The sequence below is a fragment of the Leopardus geoffroyi genome, chromosome B1 (assembly GCF_018350155.1).
Source record: "Leopardus geoffroyi isolate Oge1 chromosome B1, O.geoffroyi_Oge1_pat1.0, whole genome shotgun sequence".
Taxonomy (NCBI): Eukaryota; Metazoa; Chordata; class Mammalia; order Carnivora; family Felidae; genus Leopardus; species Leopardus geoffroyi.
In genome coordinates, this window is record NC_059327.1 from 180,264,389 (window position 1) to 180,283,768 (window position 19,380).

Sequence of the window (19,380 nt, forward strand, 5' to 3'; positions counted from 1 at the left end):
TCTGAGTAAGATTTTAGAGTTAATTCTGTTAACTGCCTTACAAATGATTAGTCGCAGATCCAGAAGGAGTTTGTGACCTACCCATTCATACTGGCAAAATTGGGATTGGAGGTCAAATATTTCTTATATTTGAATTGTTGAACACTATATATGGTTACATGATATATAACAAAGCCAAATTAACTTGCAAAGGTAATTCTGGGGGGCGACTGGGAAGAATAAGATGACTATGGCATTAATTCAAAAGTCAAGATAAATAGTGACAATAGAGCTAAAGCGAAGGTTAAATACCACTCTGTGAGAAAGTCTGACGACAACTGCCTAATGTAGAAAAGGGCAAGTTCTTGCATAGTCAATGTATGCTCCTAATGTGATGATGGTTTTAAGCTTACTATTTGGGTTTCACTTGAATTATGAATTTATTGCAGTAGGTTTCCAATTGTTTTAACATGTCATTATCAAGTATTTTATCATTACTAAACTTCCTATCATGAGCTCCCTATTCTAAAATACCTTATCCCGTTAGGAATATTTTATTGAAATAATAAATAACCAATCTCCCCAATCTTATCGAAAGATCAACATGAAATAATCATACTATTGATAATAATAAAGAGAAAAGAAAATATTTTAGTGATCTTTTTCATAAGTTAATGTATAATTCATAAACAATCCTTAAAATACTTTTTAATGATACCGTTTCCATTACCGCTTTCCAGAGACCCATGGATATAAGTACCCTGGGTCTGAAATTATTAAAATGGTGGGACTATTCTAATTACTAGATTCAGGTTTCACGAAATTATGTTTATTCTTACAGTGTATTCTTTTTCCTAAGCTAATAAAAGAATAAAACCTCATTCATCATTTGACAGTAAGGTGGGTTGGAATGTAGGCTAAAGCTTATTATAAAACCTATTAATCCACAAGCCCTCTTTATAAAATTGTGTTTATTATGCTAAAGTATAGGAAGCAAATAAAAGCTTTTGTAAAACATAAGTGCATTTCACTACTTATCTACTTAAATTTTCCTTTTAGTTATTTCAGTTACTTTTAGTTATTTCCTTACTAAAGCATCTGTGACAACTTATTTTTATCATTAGCTTTTCTAGCATATACCCAGGTCACGTCGTGACATTGGAATGTTGTTTTTGCACTGGAAAATTATCTTCCAAACTTTACAATGAAAGTTAATCCAAAAATCAGTTATAACTACATTATTTCACATGGGTTAAAATTAAAGAAAACATTTGAGGTAATAATAATTAGGAACTAGGACAGCATCCAAAATGGTATTTTCATAGAAAATCCAATACAAATCCTGATTAAAACCTAACCAAGCAAAACGTTGCAGATTACCTGGATTCCAATTAAAGGTGACAAATGAATACTTGACAGGTTTCAATTCCAATTCTATTTATGTCAGAATGATCCATTAATATTGAAGATGAAATTACCAGAATTCAAGCAATACAATTGTACTTTATGACTAGATAGTAGTCTGAAAACTTGGTCCCAACAAAACTTATTCAAATGCCAACTGCTACATTTGGATCACCCAAAGTGAATCACATCTCCTTCTGTCATTACCTATAGATCAAGACTAACATGAATCACGGCTGGCAGATGACAAATGATTACATAAAACTGAATTTCAAGTGTCAGTTACATACAAAATCAGAAAATCAGTTCTATTATGATGGTCTTTGCTGATGACAAGACTAAAAACATGGTTACAAAAAATAACTAAACACCTTATGTGGGAAATGTTTGTCAGTAAACTTTCTAGTTTCTTAACAAGCTCACCTGTTAAGTTTTCCATGACATGTATGTTTCCTAAAAAGTAACTGATAATGTGTTTGTCATATATAATTATGTTTCTTACTCATCATTTCTTTCTTATTTTAAAGGTCGAATCCCCTTAAACTCAAAAAAAAAAAAAAAAAAAAACAGAAAAATAACATTAAAATGTGATTATAATGCCAATGATGCAAAATCCTTTCTGTTAATATAGCTGACATCCCAAAATAAAGACTTCCTTATACATACGGTTGCTGAGAATGAGATAAATACTTTTTTAAACACAAATAAAATGATAACATCAAAAGGTAATCACAGATATAGGAATGTCCTTAAAATAAATCAATCCTTCCTTCCTTCTTAGGTGTGTGTATGTGTAATATTATTATAGTATCTTAGCTTAATTTTTACTTTTGTGCAAAGCATTTCAAACATATTTGCCTTAGAAATATATTCATCAGCAATGTAATTTATACCAAAATTTGGTAGTCATTTAAAATGATACTAAAAATAGTTAATTCTTAAAAAGCACATCAAACTCCCATCCACATAATCATACACCCCCATACACACAGATAAGCATGTCTTTATAGCCATAAGGCAAATGCCATATAACTCTGGATTGTTCATCAAGAGGGATATCCATCAACAGATCCTGATATCATATCTTCTCACCCAGATAACAATATAGAAAACTAATTATTTAACATGATTTAGTTTAGCCATAATTTCACTTGGGCTCACTTGTCATCTATTACGCTCTAAGGTTGGATTTTAATATTCATAGGTAAACTTCCAGAAAAAAAAAATCAGATTTCCCTGAATCAATATGCTCTATTTGCATACCATCACTAAAGAAACCAGTGTATAACAAAAGTTAGAATGTCTTATTTCACTTGGGGGATGGGATGGTGAAAGGCAAATCCATTTCAAGTGTTCACCAGAGATATAATGTGTGTGATCCCCCTTCCTTCACTTACATATAACCAAATCTCTTTTTACATTTGAAATAATCATAAAATTAGTATGAACTTTCCTCTTCCATCATTTGACACAAAGCTATTCCTAAGACATTTACTTATAACCTGAAATCCAAAAAATAAATCACCCGTTTGGGGGAAACATAAACAGATGTGAAAAGTTTATAAGAACTATCTGCAGTCTAACTTTATAACATAAAGAAAGTGTAGAGAAGGCCAATTGTGGTAATTATGAGAATCATCTCACAAAAGGGTAAGAATATGGAGTCCTAAAATTTGCTTTCTTCTCTTTCCCTTGCACAAAAATGAGAAGAAAAAAAAAAAAAACCTTATAATTAAATGACAAGGAGTTCTAATAGTATTTACAATCTATTTTTTGAGAATAAGATATCATTGTTCTTGTTTGACTCCATTTCAGCTATCACTCAAAAGGAGAGGTTCCAAAACGCTTTACTGAATACGTCAGAAAAGAAAGAATTGAGCAAAGTGTGTTTATTGTCATTTCCTTTCACTGAGGCTGGACAATTGCAGTTGAAGAAATAGTTGCATGACAAAAATGAATAGAAGAAAACAATAACACAAGACCTTTATCAGTTTCTATCGTTTAGGTATTATGAGTTAATTTAGTTTAGTTTTTTTTTTTTTTTTTTTCATAGAAGGTACTAGTCTGATTTATTTGTAAATGTGTTTACTTCTGACAGGTTGTTTGAAAATGATGGTGCAAGTTTGGTGAATTTTATCTATACAGTTATGTTCCTTTATTTGGTATTTCTGGACGTTAGAAAATATTTATTTTTTTTAGGTACAATAGTTTTAGTGTCAGCTATTTTGTTTTGGATTTAGACTGAGCCTCATGAGTCTAATTATGGCTCACTAGCGTGATTATGTGTGTGGATGCTGTGTTTGCCCCTACCATTTTCCATATGCTCTGCCTCACCAACACTGCCATCCGGCGTGGTCCTTTCGTAGCTGTCCTCTGGGAGTGGAAGGGCACCCAGCCTTGGCCCTGATGAACTCTTACTGCTTGGTGTCTCTGACTCCTCCAGCCCGCTGTCATAGCAACTCTGCAGTGACCCTTGATGTGGGTCCTGAGGCTGACTCACAACAGAAAACGTCACTCTACGAAATGGCTGCAAAAGAAAAGATTCTGAATGTCACTAAAGTGTAAGATTGTAAACGATCTTATTATAAAACACATAAACGACATACATCAAGGACTACCGGCGACTCATTCAATACAAAATGGTTAGAGATGTTCAACTCTATTTGGTTAACTGTGTTATCTGAGGCAGTGCCTAGAATTTCATTTTCATTGTGGAAAAAAAAAAAAAAAACCTGAAAATTCCCTTTCTGCAACAGAGATAAGAAAACAGCAATTTCACTAAAATACACATTTAACTCTATGTTAGTACCATGTATTCAATCTTCTATTCTGTAGTCTTCACTTCAAATATGCTTTTCACAAATAGACTCTATCACAAGTGTCACTGATTTGGGAAGGCAATACACATTGAAATAATCATTGTAGGCATTCATTTTTAAAAACTCTGTCTGTATGATACAATGGTTTTAAAATGAGTGTTCTGGCAGTTGACTCAAACTATTAAAGGGATAACTAATAAATAGGAATTTAGGTACACTGTTAGGAGATAGGAATACATTCCTGTTTTTCTTCTTATTAAAAATATTACCTATTGACCCTGAGATTGTAAGGGTAGCATTGAACTAATAGATAAAAGTTCCTTTAACCAGGGAACAGAAAATAAACCCCAAAGCTTAATTGTATGTGCTTACAATGACCGTTTATAGTTTGTTCAAAAGTAGTTACCGCACGCACAGCCTTTAAATTGTAATTTTAAAGTGTTGTAAATTTTTATCCAGTTGGATCCCACAAGTTACTATGACACCAAAGTTGGCTGCACTGAAGATTTACTATGTACAGAATTTACAGATTATTGTAACTACAAAACAAAACAAAAAAATTAGGCTCATTAAGGGAACAAACTAATGCCATGCATTGATAGTATTCTGCACATAACAGTTGAGGGAAAAAAGAAAAACAATATGAAAAGGTTCTGTGATATCTCTCTGAGATTATTCTTGGCAATCGCTGTAGCCATTAAAAACTTGTGTGTGACTTCGTCAGGCTCTGGGCTGATGGCTCAGAGCCTGGAGCCTGTTTCCGATTCTGTGTCTCCCTCTCTCTCTGCCCCTCCCCCGTTCATGCTCTGTCTCTCTCTGTCCCAAAAATAAATAAACGTTGAAAAAAAAAATTTAAAAAAACTTGTGTGTGACTTGAAAACGGCATAAATGTATTTTTTAAACTTACAGCTCAAACTGGTGCTTTTTAATACAAGGTATAAAAATAATAATGTTGCCAGAAAATAGTGAGAAAGGTCGAAAGCCTTTTTTTGCACTTTTATAACTTGAATACGAATGGTTCAAATCATGAGTCATGACTGCACCAATCTACACATGTAGGTTATTCAAGGGAAAGCTAAGAAGAGTTACAGTATTTCCCCCAAATTTATAAAGTGGTTTCACTAGAGACAAATGCATGCTTCCACAAATCTTCCCTTCACTTTATCTCAGAACACTGGCCAGGAATATTGTCCATTATTAGCTTTTCTAACCCAGTACCTTGCCCTTCGTGTACTTATTTGGAGAGGACAGTCTTTATAAAATCCTATCTTTCATTCTAATTCAAAATCAAACGTTTAGAACTGCTGAATCCTATTAGGAAGGGAAAACATTTCTCTTCTTTATAATGTTTCACCAAATTGGAACTACAGTATTTTTAAAACAATTATGAAATACTTCTAGTACAAATAGCATATATATATATATATATATATATATATATGTGTGTATATATATGTATACATATTATATATATATAATGACTCAAAATTTACTGGCAATAAACTCTAAAATCATTACTCTTATTTCATTAATAATACTTCTATTTCTTCACAATAATACAATTGTGATGTTTTAACTTATATTTTAAGTAAATATAGAAGTCGATATGTATTTACCAGGCTTTATCTTATGTGCACAAAGTTTTTTAATTTTTTTCTATTTATCACTCCCAGTTGACTGCAAATTATCTGAATTTCCTCAGTCTCACCTCAGAAATAAGGCCACTCACCGTTTCCTAAAACCACACTGTTCTGCACAAAGAAAATATTCAGTAAATACTATTGAACAATAAGCTTTAAATGGCAATGTTGAATTTAGAAAAGGACAGTAATGTCATTCAGACATATCACTTCAAGACATAGCAATGGGTCACACACACACACACACACACACACAGAAAGGACTGTCAAATGCTATTCTTGATTCTCAAATCTTTAAAATTTTTTTTTATGTTTATTTATTTTTGGCAGAGAGAGAGAGACAGAACATGAGTGGAGGAGGGGCAGAGAGAGAGAGAGGGAGACACAGAATCTGAAACAGGCTCCAGGCTCTGAGCTGTCAGCACAGAGCCCGACGCGGGGCTGGAACTCACAGGTGGCGAGATCATGACCTGAGCTGAAGTCGGACGCTCAACCGACTGAGCCACCCAGGTACCCCTCAAACCTTTTAGAAACAGTCTTCATGAACCCAAGAAGAAAGATCAAAATGAATACAGAAACACTAATACATACTAATAAATTGACAAAGGAAAGTATATAATAAATTACGAGAAATTCCATCTCTATATAAAAATAGAGAAAACGGTGATGTTTACGTGATGGGAGTAAACTCAGAATCTGTAATTAAATGCTGGTTCCACCAAATTAGTAGTAGGACAGCACATGGGTGATAGGTTATGTTTGTAACAAAAAATGTCAGAAATAAGATAATTATTTTTCTATCATGTACAGTATAAGAGCTTCTATGAATCTGTGTATTTTCTGTGACTATTTTAATTTCCATGAATTATTTTAGGTTACATATTAAATTTAATGATGAAAAGAAAGCTGTTTTAAATTTAAAATACTAAGATCTATTTATATAATAAAAAAATGTCTAGATTCATGAATGCTTTTTGTATGTGCAGAAAAACTAAAAAAAATAAATAAATAAATAAATAACACCTAATGGATGAAACAAAAATAACTGACAATAAAAATCCAAAATAGAGAGTATCATACAATTAATCGTGAAAAATCCCATCCATCATTTTTTTTTAATGCTTATTTATTTTTGAGAGAGAGACAGAGCACGAGCGGAGGAGGGGCAGAGGCAGAGGGAGACACAGAATCCGAAGCTCCGAGCTGTCAGCACAGAGCCTGATGCAGGGCTCGAAATCACAGACCCATGAGATTATGACCTGAGCCGAAGTTGGACGCTTAACCGACTGAGCCACCCAGGCGCGCCCCCCATCCGTCATTTTTAACCACATTTTAAAATATTCCATTACAATTCAGCAATACCAACAATACCAGTATTACATTACTATTTCAAGGTCTATTTTGATAGTTTTTTGAAAACTTCTTCTGGCAAAGTATTTAAGTTGGCTATGTGAACAAATTAGTGCAGAACCCCAAATTCTGAAGGAAAACCCATTAATGCAAGGGTTAAGGTTTTGTTCCAATGGTAAATCAGACACACAGATTAGATGGATAGACAGATGATAGATAAATAGTAGATAGCTAGATAGATAGATAGATACAAGATAGAGATAGAGAGACAAATAAATGGGCAGATAGACAAGTATTTACATACAATCATTCATCACCAGTTTGGGTCTATTGAGAAGATAGGTTTTACAGCAGAAGCTAAGATAAAGAAATCACATTTTTTATAGATTCTCGAAATGCCGACTCAATAAAAAATGGAAAGCACTGTGTTGACTGTGTGGCATGACACAGAGAATGAATTTGCATTATATATATGTACATATATATACATACATGTACATATATGTATATATATATACATATATATGTGTATATATGTATATATATATATACACATATATATGTGTATATATGTGTATATATATATATACACATATATATGTGTATATATGTATATATATATATATATATATATATATATATATATATAACTATCACTTAGTTAATTATTGATACTCTGTAGTAGCGTGGTTTACATGGGGATTCTTGAACCTAGACGTGCCTTAGAAGGGCCCAGAGAACTTGTCAAAAAGCACCAAGCCAGTACAGGGCTTCAACTTAAACCCAATGAATCAGTGTTCAGAGTGTGAATGGATATCAGTAGTTTATAAAGTCCCTCTGGGTAATGAAGAGGCACAGAGAGGAAGGAGAAACCCTGCAACTGAAAGCAGTCAAAAAGACAAACTGCCCAGGAAGCCAGGTGGTCCTTTAAGTATTCCTTGATAAAGTTTCTCTGGAGATTGAGTAGAACCATGGCTTCATCTTGGGGTGCAAAAGTATGGACATGAAGACATCTGGTGACCTGAAGGGTCTGAGCTTTGTATTATTCTGTCCAGAGTGGTAAATGATTTCTTGTCTTGCAAAGACAAGCTGGTCTTTCTAAAACAGGAAAAAGCACAAGAAGAGGAGAAAAAACTGTCAGCCTTCTAGCATTTTGAAATTGTGAAGATGTGTTCAAAAATTAAATAAGTAATGCAAGAAAAGGGTCTTCAAGAAAAGCATCCCAAAAATGTTGAGTGGAAAATGCACGACAATTACACACAAGAGGGAGTGGTAATCGAAGATTTTATGGAGGCAAATGAATGCTCTAATTGAATAAGTGAGATTGAAGATGTGTTTAGACCATTTCATGCAAAGGAGTAGGAAGAAGAAATGTTGGCGGCAGAGAATTATGCCAAGAAAAAGTGAACTATGAAAAAACACCAATGGTAATGGGCAGCAAGGCGTTAGAATGTCTGGATGCTTGGATTTACTCATTATTTCACTATATGTACATTTGCTTTATATTCATTATCTCTCAGGGTTTCAAGGATGTCCCAACATTGCTTTTACAAATTAAAAAAAAAAAAAAAAGAACTCAAAATCGTATAGGTGTGTATATAAAAACAGATCAAGTATAATATAATTAGGTTTCCAATGAAATGGAGATACAAAAATATGCCACGAAACTTGCTTAGGATTTAGGGCAGGCATTGCAAAGGAAGGGTTTGTAGGTTGAGACTTCTAAGGAGAAATTGAGAAAGTGGGGATAGACTATTAATTTTCAAAATAGGACATAAGAGGATTACAGTTAAAAGAAAAAGGTTTGTGCAAAGAGTTTTGTTTATTTATGCACAGTTCTATCTTTCTTCATTTTTTCTGAAAACATTTGCTTTAAGGTCAATGTTTGAAGGCACAGCTAAAAGCCCCGTAACATAAGGTACAATAGGAATGAATGAAATCAGAGAAATAAGTAAACTAAGAATTAAAAAAAGAAATTAAAAATAAAATTACAAAGGCAAGGTAAACAGTAAAACATGTTGAGTAATAGGATGTATGGTATGCGTGTGGGTAATGAGAAAAAAAATGGTATATTGGAAATAACAGAAAAAGGAAAGGATTTTATTCCAAACACCTCTATAGTTTCACTATTGACCTCAATCAAGTTAGCTGACCTTTTGGTTCTTTTGCCTTAGGCTCAGGGTCTAAAATGGAGACGATACCTGCCCCTTACTAACTTAAATTCTCTGAGAAATAATCAGATGGTTTACAAAATAAAAACCTGAAGCTCCCTCAAAGAGGGAACTATAAATGGTATCATAGCTGAGGCCAAAGCTATATAACTAGAGTGATATCTTTTATTACGTTTTAGGTTTTTGCTTTTTCCTTTTCTTGTCTCTTTGGTTTTTTTGTATTGTTTTGTTGTTGTTGTTGTTGTTTTAATATAGAACTTGTTCAGTAATCCACAAAGTTTCTAAATAGAATTTTAAAAATTCATATGAAATTTCAAATCTAATTCTCCTGTTAGTGTGGTGCTTTTATTGTTCAAATGCAAGCTGCTCATAAAATAAATATGTGCCTACAAGGGTGCCATTTTTTCAAAAGGTGTTTGAATCTAATCATCTATTCGGCATGAATGTCTCTGCGGTCACTTCTTTTGGAATGTCATTTATCAACTAATTGTTCCTCCAATTATGACACAGAGGAGAATTTCACTGGAAGACACATCCTACTACAGGGACTATTCAGATATTTTAGAGGTCGTTGCAAATATATTCAAAGGTAACTCCAGATAATATGCAATCCCTAAGGCATTAGATGTATCTTCCTCCTTATCCCAGGCCCTAGTTGATGGAAATGCATCAGAGTTGGCATTGATTTAAAGTCCTAAAGACTTAGAAGAAGCATTCTCCATTCTTTATATAATTTTATTCACTTCATTTTCTGAAAATCTAGAGGTCCAATGGGAAATGGGCAGAAATGTAATGGAGAGGTCTTCTACCTTCTATACACAGGCTGTGGGGGAGCCCAAGGTGGTTGCCTTTTTCTTCCCTCCCCTATTTTTTGGAAATGCTCATGAGTCCTTGGGTAAGAGGGTGTGAATGCAGTGAACATTTCCCTATAAGATTAATCTCACAGACTGGAAAGGACAAACACAGAAAATAAGGGTTTAAATTCAGTGCTGTGGGGTACACAATGTAACGTATTCAATAAATGCATTTGCTCTTTAATGTTTTTGATACTCTTTTTTTTTTCTGGAAAATGTGAACAGATGTTAAAACTGATATATCAGTAAACTTGGGATTAGGAGAAATATAACCTGCTTGATGAGGAAGGGAGTTAGACTATATTTTTATCTTTATATTTTTTTCCTTTTTTTTTTTTTTTTTTTTTTTTTTTTAGAGAGGAAGGGAATTTAAGAAGGGTAGGGGCAGGAAGAGAGAGAGAATCCCAAGCAGGATCCACACCCAGCACAGAACCCAATGCAGGGCTCGATCTCACAGCCATGAGAGCATGATCTGAGCCCCAATCAAGAGCCAGAAGTTCAACCATGAGCCACCCAGGAGCCCCTAGACTATATCTTGATTACAGAAATAAAGCTTGCATTCTAATGACATTATGGCAATGAGCATAAAGCATTCATGAAGGGAAAATGTGATGACCATTTGATTCATTATTTTTCTCTAAAATTGCATCTCTATAACAGATAATGCAAATTGCCAAACAGTAAACCTAAATCTAGGCAATATAACAGGTTTACAGGCCACACGAGATGTTACCAGAATTTCTACTTCAAATATGAGCTGGGACCAGATATCACCCTACTCTTCTTCAGAAGTTTCAAAGGAGGTCAAGTCAATACATTTCATATTCATAAGATGATTGAAGAAATTTTCTTAAAAAAAGTTTTGTTTTGGGACACCTGGGTGGCTCAGTCAGTTAAGTGTCCCACTTCGGCTCAAGTGGTGGTCTCACAGTTCGTGAGTTCGAGCCCCACGTCGGGCTCTGTGCTGACAGCTCAGAGCCCGGAGCCTGCTTCAGATTCTGTGTCTCCCTCTCTCTGTGTCCCTCCTCTGCTCATGTTCTATCTCCTCTCTCTTTCTTAAAAATAAATAAACATTAAAAAATTTTTTTAAAGTTTTGTTTTGTTTTGTTTTTACTGTCTAGAAAGCTGATGTCAAGTTTTACTAAAGGTATGATAACTACCACAATTTCTATTTCATCTTGCAGATTCATTAATTTTTTTTTTAATTTTAGAGACTCATAAAACCACTCCCTTTTTGAAAGCACTGGCATAATAACATGTAGCATTTATAGCTTGAAACATTGAGAAAATTAACTTTGAAACGAATATGCTATTTTGTTCTCAGAATTCAATAATTGCCAAATATATGTGACATTACGAGGTGCTACCCATTAAAAAAATCATGAAGTCCACTGACAGTTCCCAAGAAAAGCAATAGAGACCACATACATATTCACAAGTAGATGGGTATTTATTACTCATTCTTCATTGTTAATTGATTTAAAAAGTGACTATCATAGAATCGAAGCACATTTTATGGCCCATAATCAGACATTCTCAAAGGTATTTGCCTTCTACCTGCATTAGCAAAATCTTCTGAGTTACAGCCTGCACAGTAAAAACTTGTTTTCTTTGATAGAACAGTGGCCGATTTAGAAAATGGTAAACAACTGAGGTGAACTTCAGAAATATCCTGCTGTGCACACTACTTGCAGTAAAGAGAAAACATAACCTCGGGGAAGAGTGCAGGAACTGTCCCCCTCGAAGTCCACATCTTATAACCTCGTGACTCCATGTTTATGGGGATTTCGTTTGCAAGAGGATAAGACCCTAAGGATGCCGCGGAAAGAACTTCAGGGTAAATCTCTTTCCTTATTGAATACTGCTCTGCGTCTTGCAGACAACTTTATTGAGGACTTTAAATCTGCACCTTCCTTTTTAGCTTCAATAGTTTTTCATAAATTGTCTCCTTATCTGGAACTCACATACAGCTGTCTTAGTCATATCAATTATTTCTGAATGGGCTGAAAAGGCTTTTTTATTTTTTCCAATTCACTTAGTTACGTCCATCAAACAGACTTCTAATGACTCTCTTTGTCAGTCATAAAGCATTGAAACAGGCATGGAGCAGAACATCGCAGCATTCATAAGGAACACTACATTTTATTTTTAAAGAGGATCTAGCTAAGTCTGTGAGATCTTTCTTGCAACGGCACAGGTACTTGATTAATCTGCAAACATTTTCAACTGACGTCAATGGTTACCGCACAAACATATCTAGGATTCCACAGTGCCTTAAATGGAATACGTCTGGCAGGACCTTCAAACGAACTTTAACCAGGTCTTTTAAACTTTTTAGGGGCATCTTCTCTGGCTCACATCTCAGTATTTTTCCATACTTCAAACAGTTTTTCTTTCTTTCAAGTCAATAGCAGATGAAAGGATATTAAAAAGTAACATGTTGAAACATTTGGACTAGTTAATTAAAATGCTCATTGGGGAAGAAATAAAATAACTGTATTTATTTCTTTTGACTTGCATGGAATTACATATTTGACATTATTGTTTATGTTTGTCCTACACAGGTTGAGGATGCAGATGATACTTTATAATTCTTAGTCCAGTAGATAATAAACTACCTAATATTGCAAAGGAACAGTGATATCAATATTAAAATAGTGGCCGCTACGTACTGTAAAGGTACTATTTATTTTACTCCTGCTATCACTTCTCCTCGTTTCATCCCTACATGGGTCATATTATATTCTGATTTTGCAAATGAGAAAAAAAAGTTAGTGAATTTCAGTAATTACTCAAGAACTACTCTAGTCTAAAAATACAAATGGATCTCCTATTTCCCACCCCCTCATGAAAAATGGCAGGAAACAGAATAGCCAAAGCCTAAAATTCTTAGCAAATGAATGCAAACTTTTTTTTCTAAAACTTTTAAAATAGGTATTATGCTCTCAAACACAAATTGTGGGTCCTCTACACTGTGGACACGACTGTTTGATCTATCTTTTGCTCTATTTACTGTCTATAGACACCTGGTCCAGGATTAGCAAACTTTTTCTGTTAAGAGACAGAAAGTAAATATTTTAGGCTTTGCAGGTCACAGGTCTCTGCCCCCACCACTCAATGCTGCTGTTGTTGTGCAAAAAGAGCCACTGAACACACATAAATGAATGCGTACGGCCATGTTCCAATGATACTTTATTTATGGAAATAGAAATTTGAATTTCATATAATTTCCACACTCTGTGAAGTGCTTTTTTTAAATTTTTTTCAACCATATAAAAATGTAAAAAATTAAACGTAAAAAGTACAACTTTTCTGTTGTATTGACATTTTTAAACATTATTGTGAACTTTTCAAACAGTGTGTAAAATCCTCGTAAGCAATCTTTATCCATTATACCTCTGTTTCAACGATCGTACCTTGAAAATAGTTTATATTCAATTGGCATTTATTGACATGTGTCGATATTTCTTGTCCTTTTTGGAAATAATAACGCTTTTTTAAAAATTTTTTAATGTTTATTTATTTTTGAGAGAGACAGAGAGACAGAGAGCAGGGGAGAGGCAGAGACAGAGAGGGAGACACAGAATCTGAAGCAGGCTCCAGGCTCTGAGCTGTCAGTACAGAGCCCGACACAGGGCTTGAACCCACAGACCATGAGATCATGACCTGAGCCAAAGTCAGACGTTTAACTGACTAAGCCACCCAGGCGCCCCTGGAAATAACTCGTACCTGGAGAATCAGAAGAACTGGATTTAAGTACTGGCTTTGGTATTAAGTGTGAAATATGGGGAAAAGACTAATCTTTCTTTTTTTTTTTTTAATTTTTTTTTCCAACGTTTATTTATTTTTGGGACAGAGAGAGACAGAGCATGAACGGGGGAGGGGCAGAGAGAGAGGGAGACACAGAATCGGAAACAGGCTCCAGGCTCTGAGCCATCAGCCCGGAGCCCGACGCGGGGCTCGAAATCACGGACCGCGAGATCGTGACCTGGCTAAAGTCGGACGCTAAACCGACTGCGCCACCCAGGCGCCCCTAAAAGACTAATCTTTCAATTTTAGTATGTTTGACTTTAAAATGAAGACGTTATAGCAGAAAATATTTAATATCTTTTCCCGTTTCTTAATTCTCTGAAACTGTAGAAGCTGGGTGTGTTGGATTAGGGAATCAATGGCTGAAATCAGCAATTGTAAAGTAGACTTTGCTCACCCATGAAGAAATTCCTTAGAACACTGCCTGCAAATACTAATGCATCTTGGAACGCATTTACTCACCAAATCAAGATCATGAACAAAAATATGCATAATAATCCAACATCTTAGTCAATTACCTTACTGAAAAGTCACAAAAATGGGAAGGTTCCTTCAGGCTTACCCCTTTTCATGAAAAGGTAAAGACATTCATCTGAAATGTCAGCTCCTTGGAATATGTTTGCCCAAAATCTCACCTATCCTCTGAAACGGCCTCTTTTGTGATTCCCTTTTCACTGAACCAAATGAAAATGCTGAGTTCCTACTGTGTGCTGAAAACTGTGACATCTCACTCATTTCTCAAAGGTGTGAGTCAAATAGCAGAGGTTGGCAAGGTTTGGTATGGAACAGAATGGTGAAAGCATCCTGGGCCACACTTGGGTTGCACCTCCTACTTCCTACTTTATTTGAAACTCGGCACAGTCCCTTGTAAGTTTCTATGTTTACACTCACAGAGAAGCAGGAAGGCAGGAGGGGGGAAGTCCTACTTAGAAAAAGAGAATATTGACAAGCAACTAATGAGAAAAATACTGTCTTCACAAAGACATTCAACGCAACAAAGACTTACTAAGCACTTGCTTTGTGCCCACCACTGTGCTGAAAAATCTACAAACTGCAAATCCAGCCATTAGGCTCAGTTGGGCACGTGTAGATTAATCGCGCAAAAGCACTCAGAATGCAAGCAGAGGTTTCTTTTCCTTTTTCGTTTTCCTTTCTTTTGCTATTGTGATAAGCATCAAAAGCTCAGTTCACATGCCGCTCGGTTGCTTTGCATGACTACTCTACACACCCATGGGGTTCCAGAAGCAGCTGAATGAAGTCGATAAACCTATGTCTTATGCTACGCAGTTGGAGTTAGTCTGTAGCAGTTCAAGGGAGCAATGCTGAAGAACCAAGTGGAACCGCAGGAAAACTGCTCAGGTTTCCAGCTACTAAAACATAAATGAACAAATAGGCAACAATAACAAAGATGAAAAATAGCCTTTCAGAAGCTACCTCCTAAAATACATAGAAGCTTAGGCGCACAGATAGAAGCCTGCCTCACGAGCGCCCGACTCAGTTCTCCCGTGCTGAAGTGAATGAAAATGAAATGTTCATTTTAAGATGCACTCAAACAGATGCTCCGGAATTTTCGTCTCCTTTTTCCTTTTCCATCTTAGACACTTCATCCAAACTGCACCTGGTCAATCTGTTTAGGAGACTATATACATTTAAAAACATTTACTTTTCCCATCCTATGGAATGAAGTTTTGTGCCCTTAAATAGCATCCCTTGGTCTGGATGGATTACAATGTCTAACAGGAATCAAGAGAGACACACGGAGTAAGGCTCTGAAGTGTTAACTTAAACGTTTAATTATTACACTCAGTTGAAACCTCATTCTTGAGCCAGAACAGCCTCTACACAGGTGAACCTTCTGCTACCCTGGTGAACTCATTTTCTCTGGCCATTCCTGCCAGCTTCCTTGTTTTATCTCACTTACCTGCACTTCGTTCAAAAGACAGGCTACCAGTGTCCATAAAACGTCCAAGAAAAAATGTATTCAAAGCCCATATGCTAATTTTCATCTCTCAGTGCAAGTCAAATGACTGCAAAAAAATCAGTGGATATGGGTGTTGGTAGACAGAAAAATGGACCCTGATGATGTCCACATTCCCTGGAAACTGTGAAGAGGCAACCTGACGGGCAAAGGGGGGTTTAAGATTTTAGATAGAATTAAGGTTGCTAATCAACTGACCTTAAGACAGGGAGACTATAGTGAACTACCTGGGTGGGTCTGATGTAATCTCAAGGATTTTTTAAAAACAGGAAAGGCAGAAAAAAAGGTCAGAACGATGCAATGTGAGAACTGTCCTCACCCTTGATAGCTTGGAACAGAGAAGAAAGGGGCACAGGCCAGGTCATACAGGTGGCCTCTAGAAGCTATTAAAGGCTGAGAAGGGAACAGATTTTCTTCTAGGGCCTCCAGAATAAACACTACCCACCAACACCCTTATTTTGGGCCCAGAGGGACGTATTTTCGATTTCTGACCTCAAAAACTATATGACAAATTAGCATAGTTTTAAGCCACTAAATTTTAGGTAATTTGTCATAGCCCACAATAGGAAACTTAGAGGGTGAACCATGAACCTGAGGTGTAGTGGGGAGGCAATAGAAGTGAAGCATTTGGGCTTTGGTTTCACATTTATGAAAGGGGTTAGAATCATCAGTCAAATGCACATTAGTGTTGCGTTCCTAGATCACCCCACCTATAGGATATTGAGAATTAGCATGCCATTCTATTTTTTTTTTTTTTTTGAATGTTTATTTACTTTCGAAGGATAGAAAGAGGGCGTGAGCAGGGGAGGAGCAGAGAGAAAGGCAGACACAGAATCCAAAGTGGGCTCTGGGCTCTGAGCTGCCAGCACAGAGCCCGAAGCAGGGCTCAAACTCACAAACTGCGACATCATGACCAGAGCCAAAGTGGGAGGCTTAACCGACGGAGCCACCCAGGAGCTCCTCCATTCTATTTTTTTTTAAGTTTATTTATTTAGAAACAGCGAGAAAGAGGCGGGGGTGGGATGCAAGTGGGAGAGGGGGAGAGAGAGAGAAAAGGAGAGAAAGAGAATCCCAAGCAGGCTCTGCATTGTCTGTGCAGAACCCAGTGCAGGGCTCAAACTCACGAACTGGGAGATCATGACCTGAGCCGAAATCAGACATTTAACCAACTGAGCCACCCAAATGCACCAGCATGTCATTCCAATAATTATACTTATTTTATAAAACACTCAAATACAGTGTTACATATTTTATGTTGAAAGGGTTCAGCAAGCGTAAAAATGTTAAAATCATCTTTATAACCCTATTTTCACATTTATTATTCTTTTAATACAGTGAAAACACCAATACACAGGAAAAAAAAATTAAAAAAAAGGAAGCAGACTACATCTCTGTCCACTTATACAATTGAGGAAAAAACACTTCAAATTTATATTTTGGTCCTCTCTTATTGGATAGCTAATTGGATATCATATTTGGGGAAGCCCACAGACTTTTAAAGCAGAATACCACAATTTCTTTTCCTGATTTCAACTCCAAGTTGAACAATTTTGGGCCACTGGCTTAATTCTTCTGAGCCACCATTCGTGTTTTATAAATTTAAATGATAATCTCTCCATTTTAAAGATGCAAGCAAGATCCAAGTCCATCTCAGATATGTAATAGATAAAATCTATAAAATAGATTTTACATTGTAGAGTGTTCTATGAATGACAATTGTGACTTGAGTCCAAAATGGTGTCCATAGGCCAAAGATTTAGGGAGCTGATAAAAGTACAAAAGAGGGGCGCCTGGGTGGCGCAGTCGGTTAAGCGTCCGACTTCAGCCAGGTCACGATCTCGCGGTCCGTGAGTTCGAGCCCCGCATCAGGCTCTGGGCTGATGGCTCAGAGCCTGGAGCCTGTTTCCGATTCTGTGTCTCCCTCTCTCTCTGCCCCTCCCCCGTTCATGCTCTGTCTCTCTCTGTCCCCAAAAAAATAAATAAACGTTAAAAAAAAAAAAAATTAAAAAAAAAAAAAAGTACAAAAGAAATCCATGAACTTGGAAGAAATAAATGTCTCCCACCACGCTAGCATGAAAAAACAAACAAACAAACAAACCTGATAATGAGTGTCTTGATTTTCAATAGTCTAATCTACACTGGGAGAGTTAATAAATCCTAATTGGTACCAAACTGTAGTTACCATATTTGTAGACATTGCCTCTTGTCTGCTACCTTCTTTCTTGTTTCCTCTTTGGTTTATATAGGTGCACTAAAGAAACTTTTTAGGAAGATGAATTATTTGTGTAATAACTTGAGCTTTTCAAAGGAAAAAAAGAGAAATAAATTCACCAATAAATAATAAGTAAGCTTGTTGGCATTTCATGATTCCTTAGGGAAATGAGAAGCCTCACAGCGTGACCCTAATGTAAAGCCTCAAAAGTAATTCATATATAGTATGACAGGTAGTCGGAAGCACTGACGAGAGTTTAATTTTCAGTCATAATTTTAAAATGCAACCTAGATGCCCAATATTTGTCATATATAATTTCAATATTAAATGCCATAAGAACAACTTACTTCATTTACCACTTTCTTGAGAGAAATGATTAAATTCTTAAACTTACAGATAAGGGGCATTTTTTTTTTTTTTTAACGTTTATTTATTTTTGAGACAGAGAGAGACAGAGCATGAACGGGGAAGGGGCAGAGAGAGAGGGAGACACAGAATCGGAAACAGGCTCCAGGCTCTGAGCCATCAGCCCAGAGCCCGACGCGGGGCTCGAACTCACGGACCGCGAGATCGTGACCTGGCTGAAGTCGGACGCTTAACCGACTGCGCCACCCAGGCGCCCCAATAAGGGGCATTTTTAAGCAAGACAGAAAAACAAGCCAGGTCCATGAGAAATAATGTCATAAGACGATCATATTTTATTACTACTACTAATTTGGCTTTCTCAGTATTTTTACATTTCACCTTTAGAAGACACTTAGTGAGTATAAAAATATTTTTATTGCTTTTTTTTTAACTTTATGGCTTCCTCAGGGCTCTGACTTTTTTCTTCCCCCACAAGTTCATATACATTGCCATTTGTACACATTATTTCAGTGATTTCTTAATTTTCACTTTAGAAGTGCCAAAACGATAACACTTTGGGCACTCATAGTTTGTAAAATTCATTATGGCATATTAAACCGTTCAACGCCGCGATGCTCCTGCCCCTTGGATCTCATTATATGCATCCGATGTGTTAAGAAATAACATTAATAATAAGCTATGTAATTAAGTTAACTCCTATTCTGGAGGGAAGCAACATAGTTTTGACATCTCTCTCTCTTTCTCTCTCTCTCACTCTCAGTCTCTTTTTAGTGTTTAACTTCTGTTTTTTTTTAATG

The 19,380-nt window shown here is 35.9% G+C and overlaps 1 protein-coding gene across 9 annotated transcripts in view; it reads right to left on the bottom strand.

The window, feature by feature from the left end:
- PCDH7 (protocadherin 7) overlaps positions 1-19,380 on the bottom strand; it is a 427,585-nt gene that overhangs the window by 230,128 nt on the left and 178,077 nt on the right. For 3 of the 9 annotated variants that reach the window (XM_045474307.1, XM_045474303.1, XM_045474310.1), the window contains one exon: positions 3,718-3,910. The exons of 1 other annotated variant lie outside the window; for it this stretch is intronic. In XM_045474307.1, the coding sequence (XP_045330263.1) occupies positions 3,718-3,910 (193 nt within the window). Of the gene's footprint in view, positions 1-3,693; positions 3,911-19,380 lie in introns of all 9 variants that reach the window. 5 more of the 9 variants (XM_045474305.1, XM_045474302.1, XM_045474309.1 and 2 more) reach the window with 2 other exon arrangements.